A 14,400-nucleotide genomic window follows, 5' to 3' on the forward strand; every position below is an offset into this window, starting at 1 on the left:
GATTTGCAATTTGCACACAACTTCCAAAGTAATATAAGATTATCTGGATTGAAAAACAAAAATCTTTCATTTGGCTAAGAAAGCCAAATACCTTCGTATCTATGTTATCTATTTTATGCCCCAAAGAGCAAAACATTAATAAACATATTTGGTGTTATTTATAGATCATCTAAAAATATAATTAGGAATTCATGTTTTTGAAATGGCAGTAAATACCCTACAAACTTAATGGAAATGTAGTTTATAATACAACTACATTTAATACATTTATAATACCACTCTTATAATACATTAGAAATTGATTTCATACTCTTGAATATCATTGGTCAAACATTTTAAACCCTCTTCTCAAAACATATTCCATGAAATAAGTGAATTAGTATAGTTGCCTTTGAAGACCTCTGTTTCAGTTCTCAGAAAGGCCTGGAGACAGAGTGTCTGGGATCAGATGTTTGCAGAGAACTGATCTTCTGATAACAAAGTAGATAGATTCAGAAGAAAAAAAATGGGGAGGAGGATGACTTAGAAATCTATGCAGGAATTCTAAGAAAGGTTAAAATTGGGCATGGACAAAGTAGAGCTCTTCCCCAGAGAGAATAAAAAAACAATAACAATTGGGTTATATAACATTGGAAGGATAAAACTAATTGGATAAAACTAATGCTCCGTATTTCCTTTTTTGGATACTCTTCTCCCCTGTCTAATGACACAGCCCTGAACTTTCTAAGAGATAATGTTGTCTAAAAAGAATGTTGAAATGGAGTGTCACGCCTGTCCCTTACCAGCTGTGTGCAGATGAAGTCTCAGTGGCTTCATCCATAAGCTGCAGATAATAATAATAATACCATACAGAGTCTCTGTAGGAATTAAAAGATAATAAGTGCTATAGATTGAATTGTATTCCCCCCAGATTCATATGTTGAAGCCTAACCCTCAATGTGTCTGAATGTGGAGATAAAGCCCTTTACAGAAGCAACTGAAGTTAACAGAGTTTGTAAGACTGGACCCTGATCTGATAGGATTAGTGTTCTTATAAGAGGAGACCCCAAGGAGCTCAGTCTATTTCCACCATATGAGAACTCAGTGAAAAGGTGGCTGTCTGCAAAGCAGGAAGAGAGCCCTCACCAGAAGCCAACTGTGTTGGACCTTGACCTGGGACTGCTAACCTAGAGGACTATGAGAAAATAAATTTCTGCTGTTTCAGCTACCCAGTCTGGTGTCTTGTTAGGGCAGCTGAAGCTGACTAATACAATAAGGGAGGGTATCAAGGTATCATGCCAGACTTGCTCATTTTTTATTCCTAGAGCATTTTCAGTACCTGCTATAGAATAGGCGCTCGATAAATCATTGCTGAATAAATGATTGAATTAAAAATACAAAAGTTAGTCATTACATATAAATTTAAATTCTCTTTGAGTAGAGCTGACTTCAGAAGCTTCCTCTGGGTTCTTTTTTAGATTGTGTAAGAAGGGCAGCAGGCAAATTTAGTATAGTACCAGCCCTACTAGGTCCTTTTTCCCTTTCTATTCTATGTCCGTTTGAGCTTCCTTTTCCCTCCACCTATCAGTGTAGATGTTTAGAGAATGCAGCTTGGGATCCAGACCGCCGGAGTCCAAGTCCTGGCTCTACTACTGTGGCCTTGGGAAAGATGGTTAGCTCTCCTGTGTCCCAGTTATGTGTCCCAGTTATGGCATAGATAAAAATGGAGATAATAGTGCCTATCTCATCAGGTTGCTGTAAGAATTAAATAAGCTGATACACGTCATGCTTAGAAGACAAACAGTGAACTCTCAATAATGTCAGTAATTGTCAATCATTCCTAATTACACTTTGTCCATGAGGCTTTATATCCTCTTTATATTTCGTATCTTCAACCTCTATACTGGGTTGCATTCCTCCCCACCAGCATTTATACTTGCACAAATCTCTCAATTTAGAATAAAGAAATTCTTCCTTGACTCCACATCCATATTTCGGTACAGGGAAGTCTTTTTTCACTACTTCATAGTCAAACTTTTCAAACAAGTCATTTATTCCCCTGTCTCCACTCTCTTAGGTTGCACTCCTCAATATATTTTAATCCGATACCCCCCCATCCCTGCCTACACTTTGCCTTTCTAAATATCCTGCAATATAGTGGTCACTGATTCTGTTCTAAGCTGAATTTGATGATATTGAACACATCCTTCCTGCTGTGGTCAGAAGTTTGTGCCCCTCAGACTCCATATCTCATGAATGGGGTTAGTGCCCTTATAAAAGAGGCTTGAGAGAGCTTGTTTGTCTCTTTCACCATGTGAGGACACAAGGAGAAGGTGCCATCTATAAATCAGGAAATGGGCCCTCAGCAGACACCAAATCTGCTAGTGCCTTGAAATTGAACTTCCAAGCTTCCAAAACTGTGAATAATAAGTTTCTGGTATTTTGTAAACTACCCAGGTTATGGTATTTTGTTACAGAAGCCCATACGAACTAAGACACTTCTGTTGTCAGCGAGACCACATTTTCTGGGGCTCTTACCAATCTGACTGTATTTATTCCTGTATCTCTTGCAGGCTGCTGCTGCTTCTCACTGACTTGGAAAAGTCCTCAAGGCTCTGAGTCTACACTCACTGACATTGATTCCAGGAGACTCAAAATGTCACTGTGGCCCTCTAGTCAATGCAACGGCTCATAAAGGTCAGGTGATCAATGGAGTTTTAGCTCAGGTCAGTCTCACAGTGTGGGTCCTGAACTCATTCTGTAGTTATTTCCTCAGTTCCAGAATACATAATTGGCATAGCCATACTTATCAGCTGGCAGAGTCCCCACATTGGTTCCCTGACCTGTGGAGTGAGCGCTACTGTGGTGGGAAAGCTGATTGGAAGTCATTAGACTGCATTTACTTAGGAAAGTAGTGAATCGAAAGCAATACCACATCCCTGGAGGGACTGCAAGATTAGTGCCGTTATCAAGAACTTGAAAGATACAAGGTTGGTGATTCCCACCAAATCCCCATTCAACTCTTCTATTTGGTCTGTGTAAAAGACAGATGGAGCTTGGTGAATGACAGTGAATTATCATAAATTTAGCCAAGTGGTGACTCCAATTGCAGCTGCTATACCAGATGTGGTTTTATTGCTTAAGCAAATTAAAACATCCCCTGCTACCTGTTGTGTAGTTACGGATTGGGCAAATGCCTTTTTATCTATACTTGCTGATAAGACCCACCAGAAGCACTTTGTTTTCAGCCAATAAGGCCAGCATTACACCTTCATTTTCCAATCTCATGGGTATATTAACTCTCCAGCCTTATGTCATAATTTAGTTAGCAGGGATCTTGATTGCCTTTCCTTTGCACTATATATCTCTCTTACTGTTTCACCATATCCAGGAGCTTCTCCCAGGCATTAGCCAGCCCCAGGCTGGGCAAGTTCCCCTGAACCCTCTCCTTATCCACTTTTGGTGCTTCTCACTGCTTCCCTGGTGAATCCTAGTGTTCTCTCCTAGATGATCTGTTAAATGTGAGAATCTGCTTACTATTCTGGTTTCTGTCTGTGAAGGAGGCACACACACACATATATATATATATATATATATATATATATTGAACCTGGGTCTAGTTGGCTATCTTGATCCTATCTCTCTGGAATAGCCTTTTGAAGACTCAGTTATAGCACCAGGTAGGTGACAATACCTTGCAGGCTGGGAGAAGGTTCAGCATAGTACGAATCATATAGCTATTTCTCCCATAGCCAGAATTCACAAGTCCAGGAATTAAAGGGTAGACCTGGGAATGGCACCAGTCACTACTGCCCCTACTAACCTAGAAGTAAAGTTTTTGCTTCCTGTTCCCATGACCTTGTGCTCTGCTGGCCTAGAGGTCTTAGTTCCAAAGCGAGGAATGCTTCCACTAGGACATACAATGATTCTATTGAACTGGAAGTTAAGACTGACACACAGTTACTTTAGACTGCTTCTCATACTTCTGAATCCACAGGCAAAGAAGGGAGTTACTGTGCTAGCTGGGGTAATTAATCCTGAATCCTGAATTAATCCTGAATAATTGGACTACTGCTTCACAATGGAGGCAAGGAAGAGTATGTCTGGAATACAGGAGATCCCTTAGGCAGTATCTTAGTATTACTATGCCCTGTGATTAGAGGCAATGGAAAAATAACTACAACAACCCAATCCAAGCAGAACTACTAATGGTCTACACCTTTTAAGAATGAAGGTTTGGTTCACCTTACCAGGTAAAGAACCATGACCAGCTGAGGTTTGCTAAAAGCAAAGGGAATACAAAATGGATGGTGGAAGAAGGTAGTTAAAAATACCAGCTATGCCCACATGACCAGTTATAAAAATGAGAACTATAATTGTCATGAGTATCTCCTCCTTATTTTGTTATGAATATGTTTGCATGTATATAATATATATGCATAGCAAATACCTTTATTTTCTTCCCTCTCTTATTCCCTTATCATGTAACATCAGATGTGTTGACTTTATACCATAGCATTCTCTCTCTTTTTCTCTCTCTCCCCACTTCACCACACTCTGTGGGTCCTGTTTCTCTGATGAACCCTGACTAATACAATCTGCCAATAATATTTGGAGTTGGAATAGTAAGAAATGAATCAGATTCATGGATGATATAACATAAATATTTGCCAGGTGGCACTCCTAGCGATTTAAAAAAATTAAGTAATTTTGAATTTTATTTTTATTTCTCTATTCAAAAGTTGTCAAAATCCAGAAGGCCGTCATCAGAAACAATGATGAAAACCAAGAGACATCAACGAGCTGCAAACTGAGCAAATCATTCTTTAGGGAAGAATCATGCAGTAAAACATACACCTGCCACTGGTTCACATGAATATCGCTTTTCCTTTTTTAAATCCATGGCTCAGAAATAATCTTTTAAGGTATAGTTAGGTTGGTCTACAAGTTTAAAAATCCACAATGTAGCGAAACTCTCTTAGAGAACTAGCTGAGCTCTGTGCCTGGGGAACGAAGCTGCTGAGCAGAGGAGGGAAGAACGTGAATATGGATACCCTTTTCCTAGGCACAGGTGATTCTCGTGCATGTTCCATAAATAATCATCCTGTTGAAATCTCTTGTTGCCACCTGGTGACATTCCTAATTCCTACTTTCATTATCGAATTATGTCTGACATAAAAATTCAGATAAATTCATTGACTAAAAATGTTTTGAGCATCTACTCTTGACTAGGTTCTTTGCTAAGTGTTGAGGAAACAGAGAAAATGACACTATGTCTACCTCCAATAGAAGAGAGCAGAAAAATAAAAGAAACAAAAGAAATGAAGAATAAACTTTTCCATTCTTCACTATAATTGCCTTCATTCCTCTCTAACTCACTTCTAGGTCCTAGTCACGGAGTATGGGAATAACACATATCTGTGCCTATTATTTTTATATGAACATACAAGTGCATCAAGAGGACCACTTGGCTTAATGGTAGTTCATAGGAAAGAGACCTAGGGTATTTAGATAAATGAAAATTCAGTTGAAACAATGATGTGATTGAACTGCATAAAAAGTTCACTATATGTAAAGTTGTTTCCTTATTTGCAGAAATGTCTAGATCAAGGTAGGGAATAGTTTTATTATTGTATACCTTATTATATATTGCTAAAAGACTTTGGAATATTTAGCCTGGAGTTAAACAATTAAGCCACACCTGCAAACCTTCTTCAAACCTTTGGTCCTTGGTTTATCTATGGATGAAAAGCTTGGAAAAGTGAGTGTAAGTTACAGATGTGGTCTTACTGTTAGGAACTTTCTAGCAACCTAAGCTATGGAATAAAGAAATGGGTTGACCTGGGAGATATTAGTATCAATACCATGATCTTCATCATTGGAAGGGATCATGAAAGGGATGGACAGACTCCTGTCCAAGATGCTCTAGAAGGAATTACTCTATTAGCTGAGGGTTGAACTAGATAACCTTTAGTTATCTCCTCAAGTTCTAAAGTTCTATGATTTTATATTTTTAATAAGTTGTGGTCTATTTACCTGTGCATTGGGTAGATACTTCAATGACACTATTATCAAAACTCTTACAGCATGTCCAATAACATCATCACACAAAAAATAAACTCAGAAATTTCATTGAATAAATATTAACACAATAAAGTATACATTTTTGTACTCAGTCAAACCTAGGGTGTGCAGTGTTTCTTGAACATAAAATTTTCTTTGGAATGCAAATCTTGCATCCTGTAAAGACCTAGAATAACATTCATATATTTGGGTTATTTTAGCCATAGAAAAATAACTCATAGGTTCTCTAAGGCTATTGAATACTATTTTATTCAATATATCTTCAATTTCTGACTTTATTCTTTTATTTCTGTTTTGTTTTGTTTGCTGGAATCATCGTCATTAAAAGTATGTACCGTGATAAATTTTGTTAAACTTTTGCTTTTAAACATTGGGAATCTGAGTGCTCGATCCCTTGTACTCCAGGGAACATTTTTATTTATTTTTTCTTCCTGTCCATTCATTGCTTCTAATAAAAGGTTAAGACTAAAATAGTTCTCCTTCAGCAAGAACGTATTTTAGTTTTTGTTCTTAACAGTTAGTGCGTAATCAGAACAATATGATATAAACCTTTTGCATGTTCTTCTCAATATTATTCTCCTCTAACAGTGACTTTTCAAATATTTGAAGTTTTGAATCTGAGTTTCTATAAGGCAACTTTTATTTTCATTATGGATATTAATAGTATTTTAATAAAATCTCTTGTATATAGTAGAAATGTCTGTTGGAATCTCACCAAAAGTGAGGCTAGTTGTCTCCTTAATATGGTTAAGAACAATTTTTTTGGTTGAGTGTGTTGATCCATGGCATCTTTCACCTCTCCTTGGCTAGCTACTTGTCTCTGTGGCACCTGTAGCCTTTCAATTCCTTTCTTAGTGCAGCTGTTTAGGCCTGCCAGGGGAACTTACCAGGAAACTCCACCAGGTGATATTTTGTAGGTTGACTGGCACAGCTAGCCAAAGACTTCTCTTGGGTTAGACCAGGTTGAGACTCCAATGGCTCAAGCAGGGTGTCTACTATTTAATCTACTCCCATACCTGCAGCCAATGTGATTTGTTTTCTGGAGTAATTGTAAAAACTCTCAAAGCTCTCAAAGCCCTGCTACTTAGACTTGGTGAATGAAGTATCATTTGAAAAGATATGATAAGTAGACCAGAGGTATCATGACAAAAGAATTGTAGGGGCCAAAAAGAAAGTAGAGCCCTCTGAAGTTTCCCTGAAAAATCGACACACAAAAGGCGAGTAATTGGAGAAAAGGCCTACAAAATTTATTTAATATGTACCTGGAGCCTTCAGAATGAAGACCCAAAGATACAAGGGAATTGTCCACTATTATGCTTAGGTTCAACAAAGTATGAACAGCCACTGGACACAAAGGGTATAATCTAATGCTAATAGACTGGGTGGGGGAACCCCATATGGCAGTAAGGCCTGTCTGTCTAGATTCTTCTTTGCATATCTGAGCATGCATTCTTTCCTTCTGGGCATGGAGTAAGACCCTCTCTGGAATGGGGGCCTTATGACCTATAGTCAAACAAGGTAAGTCAGATAATTTCTCTATGGCCAGTTTTTACACAGAAAGGTAGAGGGAAAGTTATTGTAATAATTTTAGGTTTTGTGACTGGATTTGGGGCAAAGGGGTTCTGGTTTCTATGACCTGCCCTGGAGAAGAAGGATTCTAATTCCTATGGCAAGCCTCAGGGGAGAATGGGACTGAGAGACAAGAGGGCAGGAGAAGGTCAGAGAAAAACTTTTGCTCCTGTGGCTGCTTCTGAGCCTTCATCTTCAGTGTTGTCTTCTGAGTCCCAACAAAATGAAACACTGATTTTTTAATGAAGTGTTTCTTAAAAAAAGATGGGTTTTTTTTTTTTTTTGTAATAAACAATAAGGATACTGGTATATTTTAGCTCCTAAAAGCTTTGGAAGCCTTCTTACTTTCCTAATAGACAGTGGGGTTTATCAACTCAGTTGCTCATGGCTTCCCTCCATTTAGTCTTTGCGTGAAAAGCACAATTCATACTGTCTTGAATAGTACAAGATGAGCTGAGGAACCCTCTTTCAGAGATACAAATTCCTGCGTTGGGTGGAAAGCTGGCTGTTATTAACTTTCATGGTTTCATTCAACTTTTAATTCTCCTTAATCATGGCAAAGAGATAAAGATATATTTCGTTCTAGTTGGAAAAGTTGATCCACATGACTTTTGCATTCTGATAGAATTATTAAGAGATAAAATGAAAATTAAACCTTTATCTAGGTCAAGAAACAATCTCAGTTGTCTGCTAATTTACTTGACAATTTTTGCAAAGATAATTTTAAAATTAAGCAAACAATTCTCTATTTTTATATTTTTTTTATCTTAAGAGAAACGTTCTCTAAGGAAAAATTTCTCTAACTATATCACAGGTTAATTTATAATCTGGGTTGCCAGTGACTCGAAGCCACTGCCTGTGTGCTGGTTTGAAGCCTCAATGTGAAAAATTAGAATGAGGCTAATTCTAGTGAATAGAGGTCCACACAGACAATCACTGTGTTTGTTGGTTCCTGTGGTACCAAGCCTAAGAATAGGAAAAAACAAAACAAAACTGCAATGCAACAGAACCGTCTTTTACTTCCATCTTTCACTTCAGCATAAACTGAGGAATGTGTTTCACAGGGGGAGGAGGATGGACTTCGTCCACTTTTACTTCTTTCAGTAAAGAAGTTTAGCTCCATTAAGCACTGCTGGAGAGAGACTATTTAAAATTAACTTAAAAGGTAAAAGACTTAATATAAAGAGAGATTGATTTTATTAAAATGCTTTCAGATTCTACAAGACAATGACTTATTTATCAGTCTAACTCTATATCGTGAGCATAACTTCCTTTCTAAGGATATTGATTTTTTATGTGTTTTGGAAGTGGAAAAAGAACCAAGGCAGTCTACCAAAATACTCCTTCACCATCCTTTTTAAACGGAATTGGTCCATCATGCCAACAGAAACCATTTCAAAAGAGTAGAAAGTCTTTTTTTTTTCCCAAAGGGGCAGGATTATGCTATTAGAGATGTTTCTTAAACAATAAAGGACAGGTTATATTTTTATAAGCTGAGTTTTGCTGAGTTGAAGCATGAAATGTCAAATATTTATAATAAAGTATTTATGCTTAAGTACACTGAATCATTAAAATGTTTGAAATATTGAAATAGATTATCAGCTTTATTGGCATCTTGGATGAAATAGGAAGTTCTGTATTTACTGTTAACATGAAAAACTCAAAGGGTTATATTACTTTTTAGATTCAGAGCCCAAATAGAATTGATTGAAAATTTAGAGCACTTCTAATCAGAAATTTAAGTATTACATAAGTAAAACATACAGAAAAAATATGTTATTAGTTTTTTTCTCATGTTTTTCTATTAAGAAATTTCTTAGAGTCTGAGGTATTTAGTAAAACTCAGAATAAATGTCTGTAAAAATTTAATTTTAATTTTTGGCTATTTAACTCTTTCAATGACACGTATTCTTAGGACTGTATTAAACATACAACAATAATTATATGCATTTTCCCTACCTTGTGATATGAGGTATCTTGCATTTTGGCATATTATTCTGACACTTTTATACTCAAGACTATCTGACAAAATGAGGAACTCCATTTCAGAGCACCACTTAATATAAAGACACATCATCTAGGGATTAGAACTAGGCTCATTGTCAGCTATGCATACTGCTATTAGCTCCCTTGTTATCTACCATGGAATAAAAAGGCAACATGAAAGTCTTTTTGCTCCTAGTGTCTGGCTTTTATGCGGCCACCCTCCCATCTGTGGTAGTGTAAGGGACGAGCAATACAGATTGTAAAGTGAAATCCATAGATGATCCAAAATCACTGTGGTCAGTAGACTGAGGCATGACCACATTGCTGTTAAGAACAGACCCTGGAATCCACTATACTTGGGTTCAAATCTAAATGCTTAATAGCTTTATGACTTGGGCAGTTCCTTAACCTATTTGGGCTTCAGTTTCCTTGTCTTCATCTGTAAAAAGTGGGCTGTTGGAGGTTTAACTAAATATATGTACACACATATAAACATATATCTATTTAAGATATATACATGGTATATATAAGATATATACATTAACTTAAGATATATATGAATATGTTATTCACTTAATTATATATACACACACATATACACCTTGGTGAAATTCCTGGTAGGTGGTAAGTGCTACCTAAATATTAACTATCATTATATTGCCTTATCATTTCTGTATTTCAATTGCTAATGAGTAACAAAATTGAATGATCTGATGATTCCTTTTCTCCTTGCTTTTTCCTTAAAGATCAAAGGTTGCAGCAAAATGTCACTTTTAAGAAGTTGAGTAAACACAAGAATAAGAAGCCCTAAGCAAGGTTCTGAGTTAATAGGATAATCACTTCCTGAACGCAGAAGAATTAGCTCTTTGTAGAACTAGCAAAGGGATTATTAATAGGCTTTTGTTTTGGAGGTGATGGATTGGTATTCCAGGGACAGGCCTGATGAGAATCCTCATAGCAACTGCCTCTCATAGACTTTTACTAAAACAGCAGCCTTGCAAATAATTATAATCTCATATAAGTCAAAACACTAGAATGTGAGCTTCACAAGGACAGAGATTCTGTGTTGGTTCATTGCTGTACGCAGAGTCCAGGCAAGTGCCTGGCAAATAGTGGAGGCTCTGTAATTATTTGAGTGAACTAAATGAATGAAAACCTTGACCTTTCCTTAAAATAGGATTAATATTAAAAGAAAAACAAAATAGCATGTTTTCCTACTTCCTCTGATGGATTTCTGACCCCGAGAATGCTGGTAGGCAAGTCAGCAGGGCCAAGGAGCAGCACGTGAAGGGCATTGTGCAAATGTGTCCATTTAGCAAGTATTTCAGAAGTCATGGATTTGATGAAGTATGCACAGGTTCACAGGATTGTGTGCTGTGAAGTGGTGCTGTACTTGACTCAGATTCATGTGCACATGTCACATTTGAGTTACAAATATTGTGTCCAGCATCTGCCTAATTTTAGCATCTATCGTTATACTTTTTTCTCCCCAGGGTTTTTAGAAATCTTTGTTCCATGACCAAGTGTCATAAAGAACTTTTCTTAAGTGAAACCGTCTGCAAATAGTCACCATACTTTTAAGTTCCTATTCAGCTTTGATTGGCTAAAATTATGTTTGACATGATCCATTTCACAGGCAGGGTTGATAGTAGATTAAAATAATATAACACTCTTAGAACCACACCTAACTTAATCGAATTTAAATACATATTCTTTTCTACTGCCATAGCAAACATTTTTGGAAAACAGAAAAAAGCCCCTTTTTTACAGCATAGGCAAGCTGATGATTTGAATAGGAAACTACTCATTTCTACACACTGTAAGTTTTCCTAATTATCTTTGCAATGAAAACTGAGAAGCAATTAGTCACCCTTGGCTGAACCATCCTGAAGTCTACTGTCTTTTATAAATAGTATATGATAAAAACAGCAAACAACCTCAAAGTACATTATTAATTAATTAGACATGATTTCTTAAAGTGGTTTACATCATTTCATTTAACTTTAGAGCTTCCAGACATTAATAGTAAGTCACCAAAAAGCTACCATGGATTCATAATGCACATTACTACATCAGGTCTGGCCCAAGAACTCTGGGCCCAGAAGGAAAAAGAGAAATGTTTACAAGTGAGCCATGGCAGAGATATGCTGAAAACATACCTGTATTCACAGAAAACAATTAAGCCTAATGCATTATAGTTAGAGTGAACATTCAGGTTCATTTTATTCTAAAGTACTCTTTCTACCCTTGAAGCTCCATGTAGAAAGCGTCGTTAGGGTTAGAACACTACTGAAGGTGATAACAATTTTACTTGGCCCTTGGACATGTAGGGTAAACATTTTACATTATTGCACAGTAACAAAAATCTACAGCCATAGATAACACAGGATCTGATCAACATTATCACACCTGGGGTTTAAGGCTAAACCACATTGGAAAGCAATCATTTCTAGGATGGAGATCAAATATCTTAACACAGTGTCACCTGCCAGAGTTGCTAGAAAAGATTTCTCATTTAAGAATCTATTCATAGGACGTGGTTTCACATTTGTCATCTTCTTTTCACTTGTGTACTAGACAGAGGCACTTTAAGAGCTGTTAACTATAATTTCAGGAGTACTAGTCGAGTTTCAGCAGTCATTGGTAAATATGGCAAGGAATTAAAATGAAATTGGATTAAAAAGAAAGTAAACAAATCATTAAATCAGAAAATTTCGCCGAATCTTATAAAAATCACTGTCCTCTGATTTAAAGAACTTCCTTTTATTTTTTTTTAATTAGTAGCTATCACTCATCTATGCCCAGATAAGTGAATACTACAGCTTTCTGATATTAAGGTATAACGGTTTTGCTGTTGGGGCTTGTAAAAAGTTTTCAAATATTGACAAGTTAAATATTTTGAGTTATGTTTTGAGTAATATTTCAAAGTATTGTATTATACATACGTTCCTAACAGTCAGAAAAACTAAAATGTCGAATAAAATACATTGGAAGAGTTTAGTAAAGTGTATAAAAATTAAAAGACTAAAAAACCCACTCTGCTTTATATGTGTAAAAATAAATTGCATTCATTTGTGGGAATCCAGTGACTTTTTTCTTTCTTTCTTTTCTTTTTCCTGTTTTCTCCTCTTCTTTTTTTGGTTTTAGTTAGTTGGTACATACTGTACCTGCCACAACACGTTGGAAAGTAGGTCCTGGTAAACACTAAGGAATATCCAACCAGGTAAATACATCAGAGTGATGAGGCCCATGAAATTGAGTGGGTAGTGAGAATAGTCCCAGGAACAAGCCCCGCACGTGCGGAGTCCCAGACCCCAGGACAACTCCCACGCGTAGATGAAGATCACGTAGATGGGCACCCGCTTCCAGGCGCCCCAACCGCGGCTGTAGTGAAGGTGGAAGTAGAGCTTTTCCACCACGAAACTGCAGCTGCCATACATAAGGAAGGACCAGAGCGATGTGTGACCACTGGTTGCTCTGTCCCCTTGCCCCAGCACGTTAAAGAAGAAGGTGAAGAAGATCTCATCTAGAAAGCCGTGCATTCCGAAGAAAAGAAAGCGGAGCAGGTCCGGCAGCCCCTGGCTGGGGGCTCCCCCGGCGCCCTTGGGACCCCAGGGTCGTCGCCGCCGGGCACTGGCCGCCGCAGCGGCCCGGGCCCCGGGAGGGGCAGGGAGCGCGCCCCTTTTCTGCTGCTGCCGCTGCCGCGGGTACCGCAAGCGCAGGAAGCGCTTCAGGAACACTTGGCAGTGGTAGAGCGCCAGCACGTACTGCAGCGCCAGGTCCAGCGCCCCCGGCGCCGCTGCGCCCCCCGGCCCGCCGCCCAGGCTGAGCAGCAGCGCCTGGCCCGTCAGGGTCTGCAGCCCCACGTGAGCCGAGGGGTAGAGGAGGAAATTGAAGACGAAGGCGCTGGGACAGCGCCGCTGCTGCAGGTAGACCTTCTCCAGGGCGAAGTGGGTGAGCGAGTGCAGGAGGCAGCGGTAGGGCGAGGAGAAGCCCAGCATCCGGAGGTCGGGGCTGCGAGCGAAGCGCCGAACCGAAGACACGAGCACGTCCAGGGTGATCCCGTGCATCCCGTAGAAGTAGAGGCGCATCCAGGCGGGCAGCGTGGCACCCTCGGCCGGCGCTTCAGCGGTGGACAGCGACTCGGGGCAGCCCGGGGCCGCCTCGCTTCCTGGCCCTCCCGGGGCCCTCGGACTCCGTGCCGCGCCACCTCTCCGTGCGGGTCCCTGGCTGTCCATGTCGCTACCTGCCATGGGTTCGGAGGCTGCCCAGCGCCTAAGCCCGCGCCACCTCCACCGTGTTCTCGGAGCTGCAGGGCCGAGCGGCCGAGCCCCGCGCCGCCTCCCGGCCGCTGCCGGCCCCCGGGGGGCGCGCAGGGAGCTCCGTCCCGGCCGCGATCCCGCGGCAACGGGAGCTGGTGCACTCCGGGGACGCGCGGGCCGCCCGGGTCCTGGAGTCCCCCCGCCGTGGCCCCGCCGCGCCCTGCCCTCCCGGTCGAGGTGTGGCCGGCCAGCGCCCGAGCTCACCCTACACGGCCTAACCGGCGCAGAGGCCAGGCGCGGGGAGGAGGCGCCGGGACTGCGAGGAGCAACGCAGAGGCTGGTACAAGCCTCATCCCCTTCGCGGCTCAGCCCGCGCCTCTGCCGCAGGCTCTGGAAGCGTAATGCGAGCAGCGTCCGCCCTTCCCCTTGCCCTCCCCATGCCCCTCTCCGCCTGTCTCGACCTCTCCCGCCTTCCCCGCCCGCCTCCCCGCCCCAGCCGTCCGCACTGAGTCCCGCGGGG

The 14,400-nt window shown here is 40.2% G+C and overlaps 1 protein-coding gene across 1 annotated transcript; it reads right to left on the reverse strand.

Annotated features, from left to right (window-relative positions):
* Positions 1–12,761: 12,761 nt before the first annotated feature.
* Positions 12,762–13,871, reverse strand: LOC138376806 (transmembrane protein 229A). The gene has a single exon (XM_069461293.1). It carries the CDS (start codon positions 13,869–13,871, stop codon positions 12,762–12,764), a length of 1,110 nt encoding a protein of 369 aa, XP_069317394.1.
* Between the last annotated feature and the right edge of the window lie 529 nt (positions 13,872–14,400).

This window comes from Eulemur rufifrons, chromosome 29 (assembly GCF_041146395.1).
Source record: "Eulemur rufifrons isolate Redbay chromosome 29, OSU_ERuf_1, whole genome shotgun sequence".
Classification (NCBI taxonomy): domain Eukaryota; kingdom Metazoa; phylum Chordata; class Mammalia; order Primates; family Lemuridae; genus Eulemur; species Eulemur rufifrons.